At 44.1% G+C, this 15,094-nt stretch overlaps 1 protein-coding gene across 1 annotated transcript in view; it reads right to left on the reverse strand.

Moving 5' to 3' along the window:
* Positions 1 to 10,000: 10,000 nt before the first annotated feature.
* The window catches only part of ANAPC4 (anaphase promoting complex subunit 4), a 30,489-nt gene continuing 25,395 nt past the window's right edge, over positions 10,001 to 15,094 (reverse strand). Inside the window, exons 24-29 of the mRNA XM_084799532.1 lie at positions 14,983 to 15,021; positions 14,787 to 14,888; positions 13,521 to 13,595; positions 12,516 to 12,689; positions 10,733 to 10,856; positions 10,001 to 10,337 (exon numbers count right to left, since the gene is read on the reverse strand). Coding sequence (XP_084655658.1) covers positions 10,119 to 10,337; positions 10,733 to 10,856; positions 12,516 to 12,689; positions 13,521 to 13,595; positions 14,787 to 14,888; positions 14,983 to 15,021 — 733 coding nt within the window. The 3' untranslated portion in view covers positions 10,001 to 10,118. The remainder of the gene's footprint in view (positions 10,338 to 10,732; positions 10,857 to 12,515; positions 12,690 to 13,520; positions 13,596 to 14,786; positions 14,889 to 14,982; positions 15,022 to 15,094) is intronic.

Consider the following 15,094-nt stretch of genomic DNA (forward strand, 5'->3'; position numbering starts at 1 on the left):
TTGGTCACCAAGCTCTTCTAATAAGCTTGAGAAACATCTGGGTTCTGAACCAGCAAGCCATGTTGAGCTGTTTTTACGTCATGAAAGCCAAATTTTGACTCAACTGTTTTCTAAGCCGAAGTGTTACTCTTTGAAAAAAAAAAATCTGCTATGTTCCATTATGGTGGGGAAATCCAGGCCACAGGTTCTAGATACAGTTGGTCACATTACATCCACAGTCAGGAAGAAGAGAGCTATGAGTGTGTGCACTCAGCTCTTTCTCTCCCATTAATATAGTCCAGGCCCCCAGCCAAGGGAAGGGTGCCACCTACAGGGGCAGATTGTTCTTCCTCAACCAATCCAATAAAAGCTTCCTTCCTTCCTTCCTTCCTTCCTTCCTTCTTTCCTTCCTTCCTTCCTTTCTTCCTCCTCCTCCCTCCCCCCTCCTCTTCTTCCTCCTCCTTCTGTTGTTGTGCTCATGTTGGTGGCTACTTTGTTGTTATTTTGTTTTAAGACAGGATCTAGAAGTCCTGGTTGGCCTTAAATTCATAGCAATTCGTCTGCTTCTGCCTCCTAAGTGCTAGGATTAAAACACCACACCTGGCTAAAGGACTCTGTTTCCACTGTTTTAACTCAGCACAGCCATAGAACTCCTAACTAGTGCATTTATACAAGAGAAAAAACAAAACAAAACAAAACAAAACAAAAAAACCCAAAGGACATCAAGGCTGTAAAATTAGGCAATTGTTGTTGTTTGCAGATGACTCAGTAGAATGTATGGAAAGAAGACCCTGAAAAGTCCACCAAAAAGAAAAGGAAAAAGAAAAGAAAAGGAAATTTAAAAAGGAAGAAAAACTATTGAACTAATAAATTCAGTAAAGCTGCAGGATGCAAAGATGTGAACTGATCGTTAAAAAACCAATACCTTACTATACATCAGTGATGAATTATCTGAAAAGAAATCAGGAAGGTAATGTAATTTACAGTAGCATATCTTAAAATAAAATAAATTTAATGAGATAAACAAAAAAGTTCAATGAAGACTTAAAGCATTGTTTTAATATTTTGTTTGAGAGATGTATCAGTTTCTTCAATTGACTCTTCAGCCCCTGAGATTCTCTTGTCCATATGTTGGATTTCTTTAAAGCAATCTTTCAGACCTGTGCCTTCAAGTGAGCTCTCTTCTTGCAAATGGCTACACACAGATGTCAGCCCATAAGTCCACTTCTCCAAAAGCCCAGAAAGGTATCCCTGACCTCAGCAAATGGGCACCATGATATTTCCTTTAAGTAAATATTTTCAATGGAAAAAAATATCTGTCATTTGAAAGTCTTAAGGAGATTCAAAGCCAAAGAAAGGGCATTTAAACAGGGGAATTTGCTTTAATCAGAATAATTACTTAGCCAGGCAACGAGGAAAGGCAATGGAGAGTGTTAACCATGTGAGCGAGACCTACCCCATATTGAATTAGCTTCCACTGCCATGACAAACTACCTAATGAAAGCAACTTAGGAAAGAGGGGTTATTTTGGTTCACGGTTTGAAGGCACCCTCCATCGAGTCAGGGATGGCGTGGTAGAAGGAACATGGGGCAGCTGGTTGCATCACACCTGCAGTCAGAAGGTAGAGAGGCGAAGGCTGGTGCTCAGCCTACTTTCTCTTTGTTTAATCTAAGAATGGCCAGCCCTCAGGGCAGTGCCGTTCCCATGCAAGGTGAGTCTTCCCCGCTCAGTTAAACCTTTTGGGAAAGATTCACTCTTCTGGTGACCATTTCATTGTTTTGTTTTGTTTTGTTTTGTTTTTGTTTTTGTTTTCTGAGACAGGGTTTCTCTGTGTAGCTATGATTGTCCTGAGTCTTACTCTGTAGACCAGGCTGGCCTCGAACTCAGAGACCCACCTGCCCCTGCTGCCCATGTGCTGGGACCAAAGGTATGAGCCAACCACTACCTCGCTTGGTGACCATTTCTTTCTTTCTTTCTTTCTTTCTTTTTCTTTGTTTTTGTTTTTTTGTTTGTTTGTTTTTCTAGACAGGGTTTCTCTGTGTAGCCTTGACTGTCCTGGACTCACTTTGTAGACCAGGTTGGCCTCAGACTCACAGCGATCTGCCTGCCTCTGCCTCCCAAATGCTGGGATTAAAGGTGTGCGCCACCACCGCCTGGCTTGGTGACCATTTCTAAAGTGCGACCAATAGCCTTCTATTTCCTATTCCCAAGATAATCAATCTTTCACCACCAAGTCTCTTTGTATGTTGAACAGATATAGATGATAATTGGCCTGTGCATAAAGTCATAATATAAAACAGTTTAGGGGTGGGGGGATGGGTCAGCAGGTGAAATACCTGCCTTGAAAACACAAGGGCCAGAGTGTGGATCCCCTGCACTTACATAAATGTGTGGTTGCCCAACTGGAATGCCAGTGCTCAGGTTGTGGACGTAGGGGATCCTGGGAGCAAGCTGGCTAGTTAGACTAGCTAGATCCAGGAGCTCTGGGTTCCAGAGAGAGGCCCTTCCTCAGTATATGAGGTAGCAAGTACTCACAGATCTACAGTAGGCACACACACATCATCTCCTGCACACAGGCAAACCAAACCAAAACCCTGCTATTCCTGGAGACTGGGTTATCATAGTTTGGAGTCTCCATCTGATGGGTCAAATGGGAGCCTTTGTCCAAGTCACACAGTTTAAGTTCCTGTTACACCCACCAAGTCCGCCTTCAGCTTTGCTCACTTACTCATTTTGAAGCATGCCCTCCCCTTTCCCTACGCCTCCTGTCACCCCTGGGGATTTAGACACTGAAGTCTAAGTGCACCAGCAAAATGCAAAATTATCTTGGCTAATCAGGAAACGGACTGGAGAGGACACAAGGCCCATTGCCCTTCTTTCTGCCTCATGAGCTGGTTGCCTGTCTGGGGACTAAGAAAGCAGTGTCTCCACAAGAGACAAAGGTGACACTGGGGACACGTCTAGTGATGTCCCATAGAAGGAAACTACATTCAACTGTGGTCAGAAGCCAGAGTTCTCTATTCCTAGCTCTGAAAATTCCATTTCCAGTCTGCAGGGAACCAAAACATCAGGCCTTCGTGGGCTGCTTCTCGGCAGGCCTGAGGGTGGAACGCTGCCCAGTGAAGTCCATGAAGACCAGCCTCAGTCGTCCCTGAGCCATCACAGCTGTGCTCAGTGAAGATGGTGGCCAGGGTCTAGCAGCTAGCAGGGTGTGGAGGAACCTAGAACCAGGGCACAGCTGGTACCTGCCAAGGCTGTGTCAGCAGGCTCTACAGCTGCACTGCGTAGCTGAGCATCAGTTTCTTTGTCTGTGAAACGAGGCTAGTAATAGCACTCACCTTGTGGGAGGGGGAGGGATGGGTTGAATGAGCTATCATAGATGTGCTTGAACTAGCTCTTACTGAATGCTCGGATCCTGGACAGCAATGCTTGTTAGCTAAAGCCAGGACTAGCATTTTGGTTTGCATTCCATTCCTTCTGGCTATGCGGTTTGGGACAAGTCAAACCAATCCCGTCACCCCCCCACACACACACTGAACTGCATTGTGTTATTTCTGATTTATAAATGGCACCCGTTTACTGCAGAGCGGATCATAGGACCATGAAATGGAGGTCTGACAGCACCTTGCAGGCTTTCCCATGCTCCTCATCTTCCATAACAAACTTCTAGAGACCCTTAACAGACCAACTGAAGACATGAAGCAGGATGGGCAGAGGTGCAGGTGGTGACCCTTAGCAGTGCAATGGGCCTGAGAGCTGAGTTGGCCCCAAGAGCCCAGGACACTTGCTGCAGTTTGGCAGATTGCAGAGGTTCCCAGGTTCAGCAGGGTTGGGCCACTCCTCGGTCTGCTAAGCAGGAAGTTGAAGCCTGCACCAACTCCCGGGAACGTGGAACCCAGAACTGAACAGGAAGGCCAGTGCTGCCTGTACTGGGCACTTCCTCCAGAGGTGGCCATTTGGTCCACGTTGACCCAGAGCTGGAGCAGTCCTGACCCACACCTTCATGCATGGAGGGTCTCTCATTCTGCTTCTGTCCTGTTTGCCCATCATCTTGACCTCCAACCTCTGAGCAGGGGCTTGCTTGGGTCTAGTCTCCTGACATTTGGCTCAGGCAACCTCTTCCTCACTGGGCCCTGTGTGTGGTCAGTAGTGCATTAAAAACATAGGCAGAAGAGTAACGGTTAACATTTGTTTGCCAGAGTCCTCAGCAACAGCTGCCACTTCCAGGTCTGGAAACAAATCACAGGCCAGGATCTTACACTTTTGGGTATCAGAAGCATCAGCCATAGCTAGAGTTGATTGAAGGGTAATGCCCTGCTTGTGTAGGCGCCATGACCTTTTGCTTTCATCATCCAGCCTTTATTGACATCAGTACCCGCTCCCAGTACCTCCAGGGCAGTCAGCATATGGCTGAGGAACACAGCTTGGCTCTGGTCTCCAGCTTAGATTCCCAGCCTTGCTACATAGTAAGTGACCCATGGTAAGTGACTGTCCTCCCCCTGGGTTTCAAATCTCATTCACTGGTGACCTTAGCACCCAATTCATTGTTATTCTCTCCGTTATTACTGTATTGTTTTGGGTGACTTTAACTGCCACAGAGATGTCCCATCTAAAACCCTGGCTGCTCAGTTGTCTATGTGGGGCAAAGGGAGAGAGACACAGGGGGTCAGGGGGCAAATGAACACGGGGCTGAGTCTTAGTGAGGGATCCTATTGCTATAATAAAACACCATTCCAAAAGTAATTGGAGAGGAAAGGGTTTATTTGACTTACACTTCCATTTCATAGCCCATCATTAAAGGAAGTCAGGACGGGAACTCGAACAAGGCAGGAACCTGGAGGCAGGAGCTGATGCAGAAGCCTCAGAGGGGTGCTGCTTATTGGCTTGCTCAGCCTGGTTTTTCATATAACCCAGGAATGGCACCACCCACAATGGCTTGGTCCTCACCTGTCAATAATTAGTCAAAAAAAAAAATGTTCCACATGCTTGCTCTCCGTGTTAGCCTTGGCTGTCCTGGACTCACTTTGTAGACCAGGCTGGCCTCGAACTCACAGAGATCTGCCTGCCTCTGCCTCTCCAGTGCTGGGATTAAAGGCGTACGCCACCACACCTAGCCCTCAACCCATTTCTTACGGAGCCATTTTATAATCTAAGTTCCCTCCTCTCAGATGACTATAGCTTGTGTCCAGTTGAAATAAAACTGGCCAACGCAGGCCGGTATCCCAGTATCTCCTTTAGAGTCATGCCCCCAATGGTCTATGCTTTACCACCCTCACTAAAGGTCCTTCCATCTAACCACAGTGCCTCAAGATGGCTTCTATGTAAATTACTTTTTACATTGCTATGACCAAACGCTTGGCAGAAGCAACTCAAGGCTCACAGTTTAAGAGGGGTCAGTCCATGGTTACTGGACTGCAACCCTGGGCCTATGATGAGGAAGAACATTCTGGTAGGCGGAGTGTTATTCACAAGAGAAACAGGGACCAGGGATAACCTTTAAAAGTTATCCAACAAGATTAACCAACTAGGCCCTGTATAAAGTTTCCACAACCTTTCAAAACATGCCACCATCTACCAACTAAACACTAAACATAGGAGCTTCCTGGGGGGAACATTGCAGCTTCAAACCATAACAGGCTGAGGACCAGGCCTTTAACAAGCGGGACCTTGTGGAACAGTCCAGATACCCATTGTAGCAACCTATTCAACTCCAGCGCTTTGTCCTAACAGCAGCCAACTGCGGTTGCACTTAGCGTCAGGTTCACTTCTGAGAGATTCGCTGCCACTCTCCCACTCCCTGGCCATGAGTTGTCTTCCACTCTTCTAATGGTAAAACTCCGACATTCTTCCATCTTCAACCCTATCACTACTCAGGCCCTCCCAGACTCCCTTGCAAATAACGCCTGCTGGGTTGGGTCTTAGTAACAGCAGGATAAATCCTCTCTCAGCTTAACCCTAACTCTCACCCAAGCCATCCCTACATCTGAGCAGCTTAGAAATCGATCATAACCACACTCATTCTAAATTTATTTTATTTGGTATTTATATTTTATTCAGATTATATCCTGATTTTTATCCCCTGGATTGCATCACCCCATTCCCACCCTCCCTCCCTATTCCATAGACCTCTGACAGAAGGGGACCGCCTCCCCCACCCTTTAACCACAGCCTATCAGGTCTCATCCAGATAGCCTGTTTCCCCTTTCTTTTTGTGTCCCCAGGGCCTCCCCACCAAGGGGAAGTGATCAAATTGGGGGAACCAGAGTCCATGTCAGAAGCAGTCCTGCTCTTCCCATAGCTGTGGAGAATGAGCTGTCCATTGGCTGGATCTGAACAGGGGGTCTAGGTTCACTGCATGCCTTGTCCTTGGCTGGTGCAACGGTTTGTGCAGGGGCCCCTGGGTCCAGATCCTCTGGCCTTGATGGTCTCCTTGTGGGGCTCCTGATCCTCTGGGTCCCTCCATCCCTCCATTCTTCCACCCATTCTAAATTTCTATCACCCACTTTTTAGGTAGACACTCAAGGCTGACATACCCTTGGTGAATTTACATTACCATTCTACCGTGACCTTCACACCTGTCCTCCCCACTCTTGCCCTGTAGGGAGGTGGGGCACGGGGGGGGGGGGGGATTATGGAGCATCTGCCTTTCCTCTCCTAAGGTCCCAATGACGAACTAAGGTCAGGTTTTACGGAAGTTCCATCTGTGGAACTGATGAGTTTCTTCAGCTTATTTATAGAGAGTGGGTGAGGGGTGTAGGTGACCCTCAAAGCAGCCACTGAGAAAGATTTCCCAGCATTGCTGACTTCCCCGTGCTGCACAGCTGGAGCCTCCCTGACCTAGTCTTCCTAGCTTATATACTCTTAACCCCTCAAGATCTTGTGCTTTAAAAACAAACAAACAAACAAACAAACAAACAAACAAACAAAAAAACCCTTGTGCTATTAGGGCAGACACATGTACAACTTGTTGGGAGGCATGGCTGCATACCAGGTGAAGGTCCCAGGACCATCTCCACTGCCTCCTATTCAGGAAAGCTAACAGTCAACAGTGGAGAGGATCTGTTGCAATGGGCACAGCTGAACTTTTGAATCTGCCTCTAAGGACAGTGCTATACAACAACTCCCCAACGAGACTGTATTTTCTATTTCATAAAAGAACTGTCCTTGCCATTCTAGAGTCACCTGCCAGCACCTGTGCCCACAAGCCCTTCCTGTCGGGAGGAAGAGACCTCTTACTTGGCCATGAGGCTGGCCCCATCATTGTCAGTCTTAACCCTTCCTTCCAAGTCAAGGATTTCACTCACACATTCCTTTTTCTCTAGAATGTCCACACTCCATTTGGAGAATATTGTCTATTGATGGATAAATATGCCTTAGCATCATCTGTCTTTTAAGAAAATGCTCCCTAATACCACGTTCAACTCCAGTCACCAGTCTCCTTTCTGCCTCCCTTAGCAAAAGCTGCCTGCCTGTGATCCTGTTCCCTCACCACAAATCTATGCACAGCCCAATACTCCTGCAGATGTGACGGCCATGTCACCATTTACGTACAGCTTTTCTGGGGGAAGAGCTCACTTTGACCTTACCTTTCTCTATTTCCCAGCAGCATTTAGCATGCCTGATTTCTCTAGCCTGATGGAATCTATCAACCAGTCAGCTGGGTGTCCTCACCGGCTCTGATGGTGCCTTCAGCTCTTGCAGAGGAGGATCCTGTATTATATGGGGCCACAGAGCAGTGGCGGGCAGCCCAGCCCTTAGCTATCCAGACATGTGGAGATGCTGACCCTACCTATCTCTGTGAGAAGGGACTGCTTTGTATATACACTTGACCCCTCACACCCTTTCCTGTCACAAGTGGGCAAAGCAAGTAGAGAAAAGGAGAAAGGAGGCACCTGAGCTGTTACAAGTTTTACAGCTTTCCTGAAATGTCTGCAGTGGAGTGTGGTTTATAGCAACTGCCCACTCATCTCATTTAACTCCCAAGTACCCAGTTTTACCATCTAAATTGTGGAAAGAAACCCAACGGAACGGAACAATAATGCTCCCTCACTAACAGAGTCAGGAATGCAGAAATGAAGAAAAATTGTCCCTCAAGTGTTCAGTCTTAGAGAATAGGTGAACTTTGTAAATTTGATGGCGGGCCCAGCAAACAGTATGCCTGCCCCCTCATGTTAGCACGGAAAACGTAACAAGCCAATAAACACTAGTTTCTTCTCAAGTCTTGTTGTGGGGCAGATTTATCATCCGTACAACAATATGTACACATTACACCTTGTGTCTTGGGGCGCCAAGTTCGGTTTGACTGCACACACCAGAGGAAAGGTGACATTTATGAACTGTAATGCTTATCACCAGCATGACCATACGTATCCGAGTCGGCTTCCACTTCTCAGTGGAACGTAATCTTGTTAGCACTGAAATGGGGCCCTAAGGGATTCATTTCTGCACGCCGCCATGCATAAAGAGAGTTGAGGTACAATTATGCTTTCATCATTTAAACAGATTTATAGGTGTGTGAGCATCTTGCATGTGTAATTAACTTGCAGTTAGGAGCATTTCTTAAGAATGAAAAATAATTTCCAGTGTCTGTAAGAGAGTTCACATTCTTATAGCTACAAAATTTAATTTCTAAAAAACAACTTTTAAAGACCGTAGTTTTCAACCTTAAGAGATGGAATTTATCATGGTTGCAGCCCTGTGCCTGACCCTTATATGCTGAGTGTGTGGGCTAAGAGTAGAAACCATGGGTTTGCAGCTGTATTCACTAATTGGGGTGGTGAGCTAGCCACCTACCTATTAAACTACATAGCAACCCTACAGCTACCCGCTCGCCTGGTTATTCATACATCTTCCTGCCTCTAGATATTCAAAGCTTTAAAAAAGCAGTCCTTTCATTCATCAGTGACCTATGTTAGAATTCATATACCCACTGGAATTTCTATAAAAGCCATGTGAGAATACAATTCTACTGTAGGCATGAGCATTGGGAAGTGAACAAGAGCTCATTTCCTTTTTTTTTTCTTTTTCCCAAAGCGTTTAGAGACAAGGTTTCTCTGCGTAGCCTTGGCTGTTCTGGAATCACTCTGTAGACCAGGCTGGCCTCGAACTCATAGAGATCCGTCTGCCTCTGCCTCCTGAGTGCTAGGATTAAAGGCGTGTGCCACCACTGGCTGGCTCAGGAGATCATTTTCATTAAAGCCAGTTTAAGTGTAATTGATCCACACATCTCGTGTTCCTGATGGCCAAACAGCTGGTTTGTGTGTCTGTGACCAAATCTACACAGGGAGAAAGATACATCTTAACACTAGAGTACACATACAGGGACATAGCCAAGAAAGATAGTCACATGGCCATCAAGCAGTGTTTTGCTATTTTAAATTATAAGACAAGACTTATCTTTTGGCTTAGCATTAGAGTAAATTAACATAATTTACTTTAAAATTTTCCAAGTATCCCAGAAACCTAAAACTTTAGAAAGGGAAGATAAAAGCTAGGCCTAGTTTTTAAAATATGAAATGCAGGGGCTAGAGAGATGGTTCTGCAACTAAAGGTGCTCGCTGCTCTTCGAGAGGGCCGGGCTCAGTTCTCAGCACCATGCTCACAACTGCCTGAAACTCCTACTTGGGGATCTGACACCTCTCTGACGGCTCATACACACAGACAAGTAATTAATAATAGCAAAAATAAATATTTAAAGAAAATACAGGAAATGTACCAAAATATAGGGATACATGGCTATTTAAATTTAGTTCATGCTCACCTTGAACTTTCTCCAGCCTTCTGCTCCAGCTCCTAAAGTGCTGAGATTTCAGGAATATGTGCCCTGACTGTTCAAATGTAATTGCTCCCTCACACAGGAATAATGAGGATACCTTTTGACAAAAATGACTTGCCTTTTTCTTCAGATGAAATATGTGCCTTCTTTAAACATTAGCTCTGCACAGTGTGAGAAAGAAATCTCTGCAAAAAAAAAAAAAAGGAGTCTACCACAGTGATGCTCCTCAAGAGGATACAACAGAGTATGAAAAAAAAAATTACCATTTATTTATTTGATAAACAGGTAATTCAATGTGACCCAAACCATCTTAGTCCACCAACTATGTCTTTTTGCCACAGTAACACATGCTATCAAACTGGGTCATGAGTCCAACTCAGGGTCCAATTTCTCCACTTTGATGACTATGTCTGGGTCTAGGGCAGCAGCATCTTGGTTAGCCTCTGTCTCTGACAACACTTCCTCCTTGATCTTCACGGGCTTCCCACCAGCTTCCTCATCGTCATCTGAAGACTCATCAAGTTCCCATTCATCATCGATGTCCATTTCAAACACCCTCACATGCCGGAGGTTTGAGCTTAACTAATGTAAACAAAGCCAGATGAATACTGTTTAAATGAATGGCTCAACAAAGACACTATGTGCTAAGGAATTAAATTCAGGAGGTTAAATCCAAGGATAGCTTCACAGGAGCTACAGTCCTAATCACTTACTACGAACCACTCAACTCAGCTTTCACCTTATGTAAAATGACCTCTGGGTAAGACAATTCATAAGATTAACTCAATCCAGAGTTATTTTTACCTATTTAGTAAGCTTTCTCAGAACAAGAATCAAATACAGTCAAAGCTACTACATGCTTATAATTAACAGAAACTATGACTCATAAAGTGGCACAAGGAAAGGCCTTGTATACTAGACAGCTCCTGAGGGCTCCACAGAAGCCAGGTTCCATCTGCGTTGTCTGCAATACTTACCACACAGGACACCTTTCGGAGGCCATTCCCCGCAACATACTGTGCTTTCATGCTTTCCAGGAGCCTCCAGTGCTTCTCGAAGTGCATGGTGCGTGTGGGAATAATGCTGCCCTGTTCATCGAGCCTACAGAAAAACACCCAGGAGTCAAAAGGGGATCCCTCCGCCCTGGATTATCAGGGGAGATGCATCACACTCCCGTTCTCAGTGGAATTCTAGCAGCCACCACAGAACAGTTGTGATAAGATAGTTTGTAGAAACACTGCAGTACCAAACACACAGAATATCACACTAGTGAAGGTTTGACTTTCTCTCAAAGAAAGAAAATAAATGCATTTTACAATTAGAGAGACCTAGTTACTTAAAAGTCAGAGTCAACTAACCTCTTAGAATAGGTCATATACTCTCCAAATGAACAATAAAGCCCTAATTCTGGAAAACACTAAATAAAACTCTAAATTAAATTCCACTAAAAACTACAGTTAAGGGGGCTGGAGAGATGGCTCAGAGGTTAGGAGCGCTGACTGCTTTTCCAGAGGTCCTGCGTTCAATTCCCAGCAACCACATGGTGTCTCTTGACCATCTATAATGAGATCTGATGTCCTTTTCTGGCAGGCAGGCACACATGCAGGCAGAACACTGTATACATAATAAATAAATAAATCTTAAAAAAAAAAAAACCTACAGCTAACTATGAGTTTGAAAATGGAATAAAGCCACCCATTCCTAAGAACCCTTCTCTTTAACCAAAGGTACAGGAAAGTTACTGAAGTCTGCATTAAAACAATGAGTGAACTGTAGCACACAGGTCTATAATCCCAGCAATTTGAAACCTGTGAAAACCTGTGAGGCAAGAGGATCACAAATTACTAGGCTAAAGAGTGAGTCTAGGACCAGCATGGGCAAGTTAGTGAGCCTGTCTCAAATAAAGCGGCTGGGAGAGCTGGCACAGGCCTTTAGTGCTCAGGAGACAGAGGCAGGCAGAGCCCCATTAGTTCCAGGACAGCCTAGTCTACCTAGGAGTTCCAGGCTAGTCAAAAGGTACACAATTAGACTATGTCTTTAAAAAAAAAAGGTTATAGTATAGCAGCACAACAGACCACTTTCTTTTTAAAATTTTTAATTTATTCAGATTATTCAGATTATACCCCAATTGTATCTCTTTGCTTGTGTCTTCCCATTCCGACCCCCCTCTTCCGCCCTATTCTCCTCCCCTAGACCGCTGACGGAAGGGGACCTCTTTCCCCACCATATGACCACAGCCTATCCAGAAGGGCACTTTCTTAGGATGTGAAAACTCTAGGGTTCAATTTTTAGTACAACAAACAACAATACAGAAAAACAAAGACAAAAAACATAAAGTAGTAATATTTCCACTCAGCTGCCTCAATAGTTACTCCTACTAACTAAACATCTATTATCTGGCATGTCTATCTAAAATAATAATAATCTTTGATGCATATTAAATATAGTTTCTAAGCATGGTAGTACACACACCTTTAATCCCAGAGGCAGGTGTGCCTTTATGAGTTCAAGACCAGCCTGGTCTGTATAGCAAGACTGTCTCAAAACAAAACAAAAAGACCCAAACACACACACACACACACACACACACACACACACACACACACACAGAGAATCAACTGTTAGCTAGCACAGTGATATATATCTTATATATGTATATCCACGTAAGGCAAGGCTGTCAAGAAGAGGGGAGGGAGAGTGGGGCAGGACAACAGAAAAGTTTCTTGTTCGAGGCTGACAATCTCCTACTGAGTCAGTTACCTTGTTGAGTAAGTCCCGGTGAACTGATACTCTGCAGAATCTTCACTGTTATACACTAATGACAATGGCAACTGAACCAAAATCCTGTCTCTTCCTTCTCGTCCCATGTAGTCTTTAAGGATGACTGTCACAGTTTCATCATCGTAAAACTGGGCGTCTAGACAACTGTAAGTGCTAGAACCAAAATGTTCTGTTAGATCCAAATGACCACAAGCACTAAAAAGCCAATGCAGGGAGCAGCTCACACTGGCATCAAGGCCAAAAATAATGGAAGACACTGATATTCTCTACAAGACAGATGATCTTATTAGCTTCTATTTAAAAAAAAAATCACTAAATTACCTCTTTACTAATAATCTCAATATAATTAAATCTTAAAAATAGGCAATCACAAGAAAAGAAAAAAGGTGTGTGAAGTAGGTTCACACTTCTAACACACCGGACATCAATGGCTAGGCTATGTCTACTAAGGTTTCATGAGTGACACTTCATGTTATATTCTGAATTTACAAGATTTCACATGTGACAAACAGGCCTATCTCCAAAGTACCACTAAAACAGTGGATAAAGAAAACAGATTGAGAAGAGACAGCCAGTACTCCCACAAGGCCTCGGGCCTTGGGTTAGTTGCTAGTACCCCTCTACACCCTAAGAAAACCCAAAGATGAACAGCACTACATACTGTTGCTGCTTTAGGCAGTAACAAAGACTTCAGCCTCACAGGGCATCTGCTTCCTGAGCCACATCACTTCCTTGGCTTTGAAGAATTCCAGGACAGCACAGAACATAAGGGCATGCAAATTTCCATGGGGCAGTCAAGTTCTCACCAGTTCCAAGTAAAACAGCCTCTATGTTTAAGACATGAGCCCTGTCCTCTGCTGGAAGTGAGAACACTTCTGCTCTACCATCTGAGCCTGACACCGTCCTACTCAATAACTAGGAAGCAGGTCCCCCCACGCCACCCTAGGGCCTGTGCTTATCCCCGAATCCAGGCACAAGCCTTACCTTCTTCTGACTTTCTCAGTTGTGGCGTATGTGAAGCTCCCAAATTTGATACCGATCAGTCCATTACTTACAGATCTTCAAGAAAGAAGAAGAAGAAAGAAAACTTTATGGAGGAAACTGGATAGTCAGTAACCTAAATGCTTGAAAGAACACAGTCAGCAGATAGAAAACATTACACACTTGCTAAAGAACGCTGGTATTTGGGCTAAACGCACAGGGTAAATAGTCTGGGTTTAAAAATCTCATAGTCCTCAAAGTAGTTAGATACTTGCTGGGCAAGTTGGTGCAGAGACAGGTACATCTATGTGATTTCCAGGCCAGCCTGGTCTACACAGTGGGTTCCAGGATAGCCAGAGCCACATAGTAAACTATGTCTCAAAGCAAACTAACAAACAAACAAATAACAACTAAAAACAAAGTAGTTACTTAATTAAGATATGAGGGAAGCCAAACTGTTTCTATAGCAACATCCCAGTCTCAAAAACTTTCCTTCAAATGTATATTTAACACCATTTATGATGCTAATGGAGCCGGTGGGGTGGCAGTTACAGAGGCCCAAGAGCCTTTAATCCCACCACTCAGGAGGAGGGGGCAGGGAGATCTCAGTTCCAGGACAGCCAGGGCTACACACAGAGAAACCCTGTCTAGAAAAGCAAAACAAGGATGTTAATGGAACTGTGAACTTGACTTTTCTTTAGAATCTCAAGTAAGTTTCTGTGGACAGACCTCCCATTTACTGAAAAATATTATTAGACCAAGATAAAAGCCTTTTAAAAATGTACCCAAAATATGGCTTTAAATGTCTAAAAGTTCTTAAGATAGACTCCTGAGTCCACTGTCAACCTTTCTTCTGGCCCTAAAAACAAGTTAACATATAATATCTATACATCACTATAATCTAGAAAAAGAAACCACACAGGCTTCTAAATCAGTATTATTACCTTAATGATGTGAAAACTACAACTGAGAACAGATAAGGGGCAAATGTAAAGCCATGAGGTAACGTCACTAAAACATGAACAGGCTAGAGAGATGGTTCTGCAGTTAAGAGCACCCGTTGCTCTTCCAGGGGAGCAGAGTTCAGCTCCCAAAACCCACGCTGTGCAGATTAAAACTGCTGCAACTCCAGCTCCAGGGGATTCAATGCTCTTCAGGCATCTGAACACATATGTACATAAACAAACACACACACACACACACACACACACACACACACACACACACACAGTCTTATCTCTGCAATTAAAGCTTCAGATTAATACTTACTGGGAACTATCAGTATGTCTCCTTAAAATGCACATTTTATAAACTGAATCTTCTAAAATAGTAAAAAGAAGATAATGTAGATTCGAAGTTTTATTATTCCACCTAAGGAACAAAATTTAATGTCAAGAGATGGTATCAAGCTGCTTAAGGTTAAAACACAATTGTATTTTCACACAGCTTGGGGAAGAATACTTACAGAAATGGGAATTTTAGCAATCTACGTGCAGAATCCACACTAAAACAACAAAAAAACAAAATGAGAAAAATTTATAATCATTGCTAAGCTTACAGCACACAACGGGTAAAAA

The sequence above is a fragment of the Acomys minous genome, assembly GCF_964271855.1.
Source record: "Acomys minous genome assembly, chromosome: 10".
In the NCBI taxonomy this organism is placed as follows: Eukaryota; Metazoa; Chordata; class Mammalia; order Rodentia; family Muridae; genus Acomys; species Acomys minous.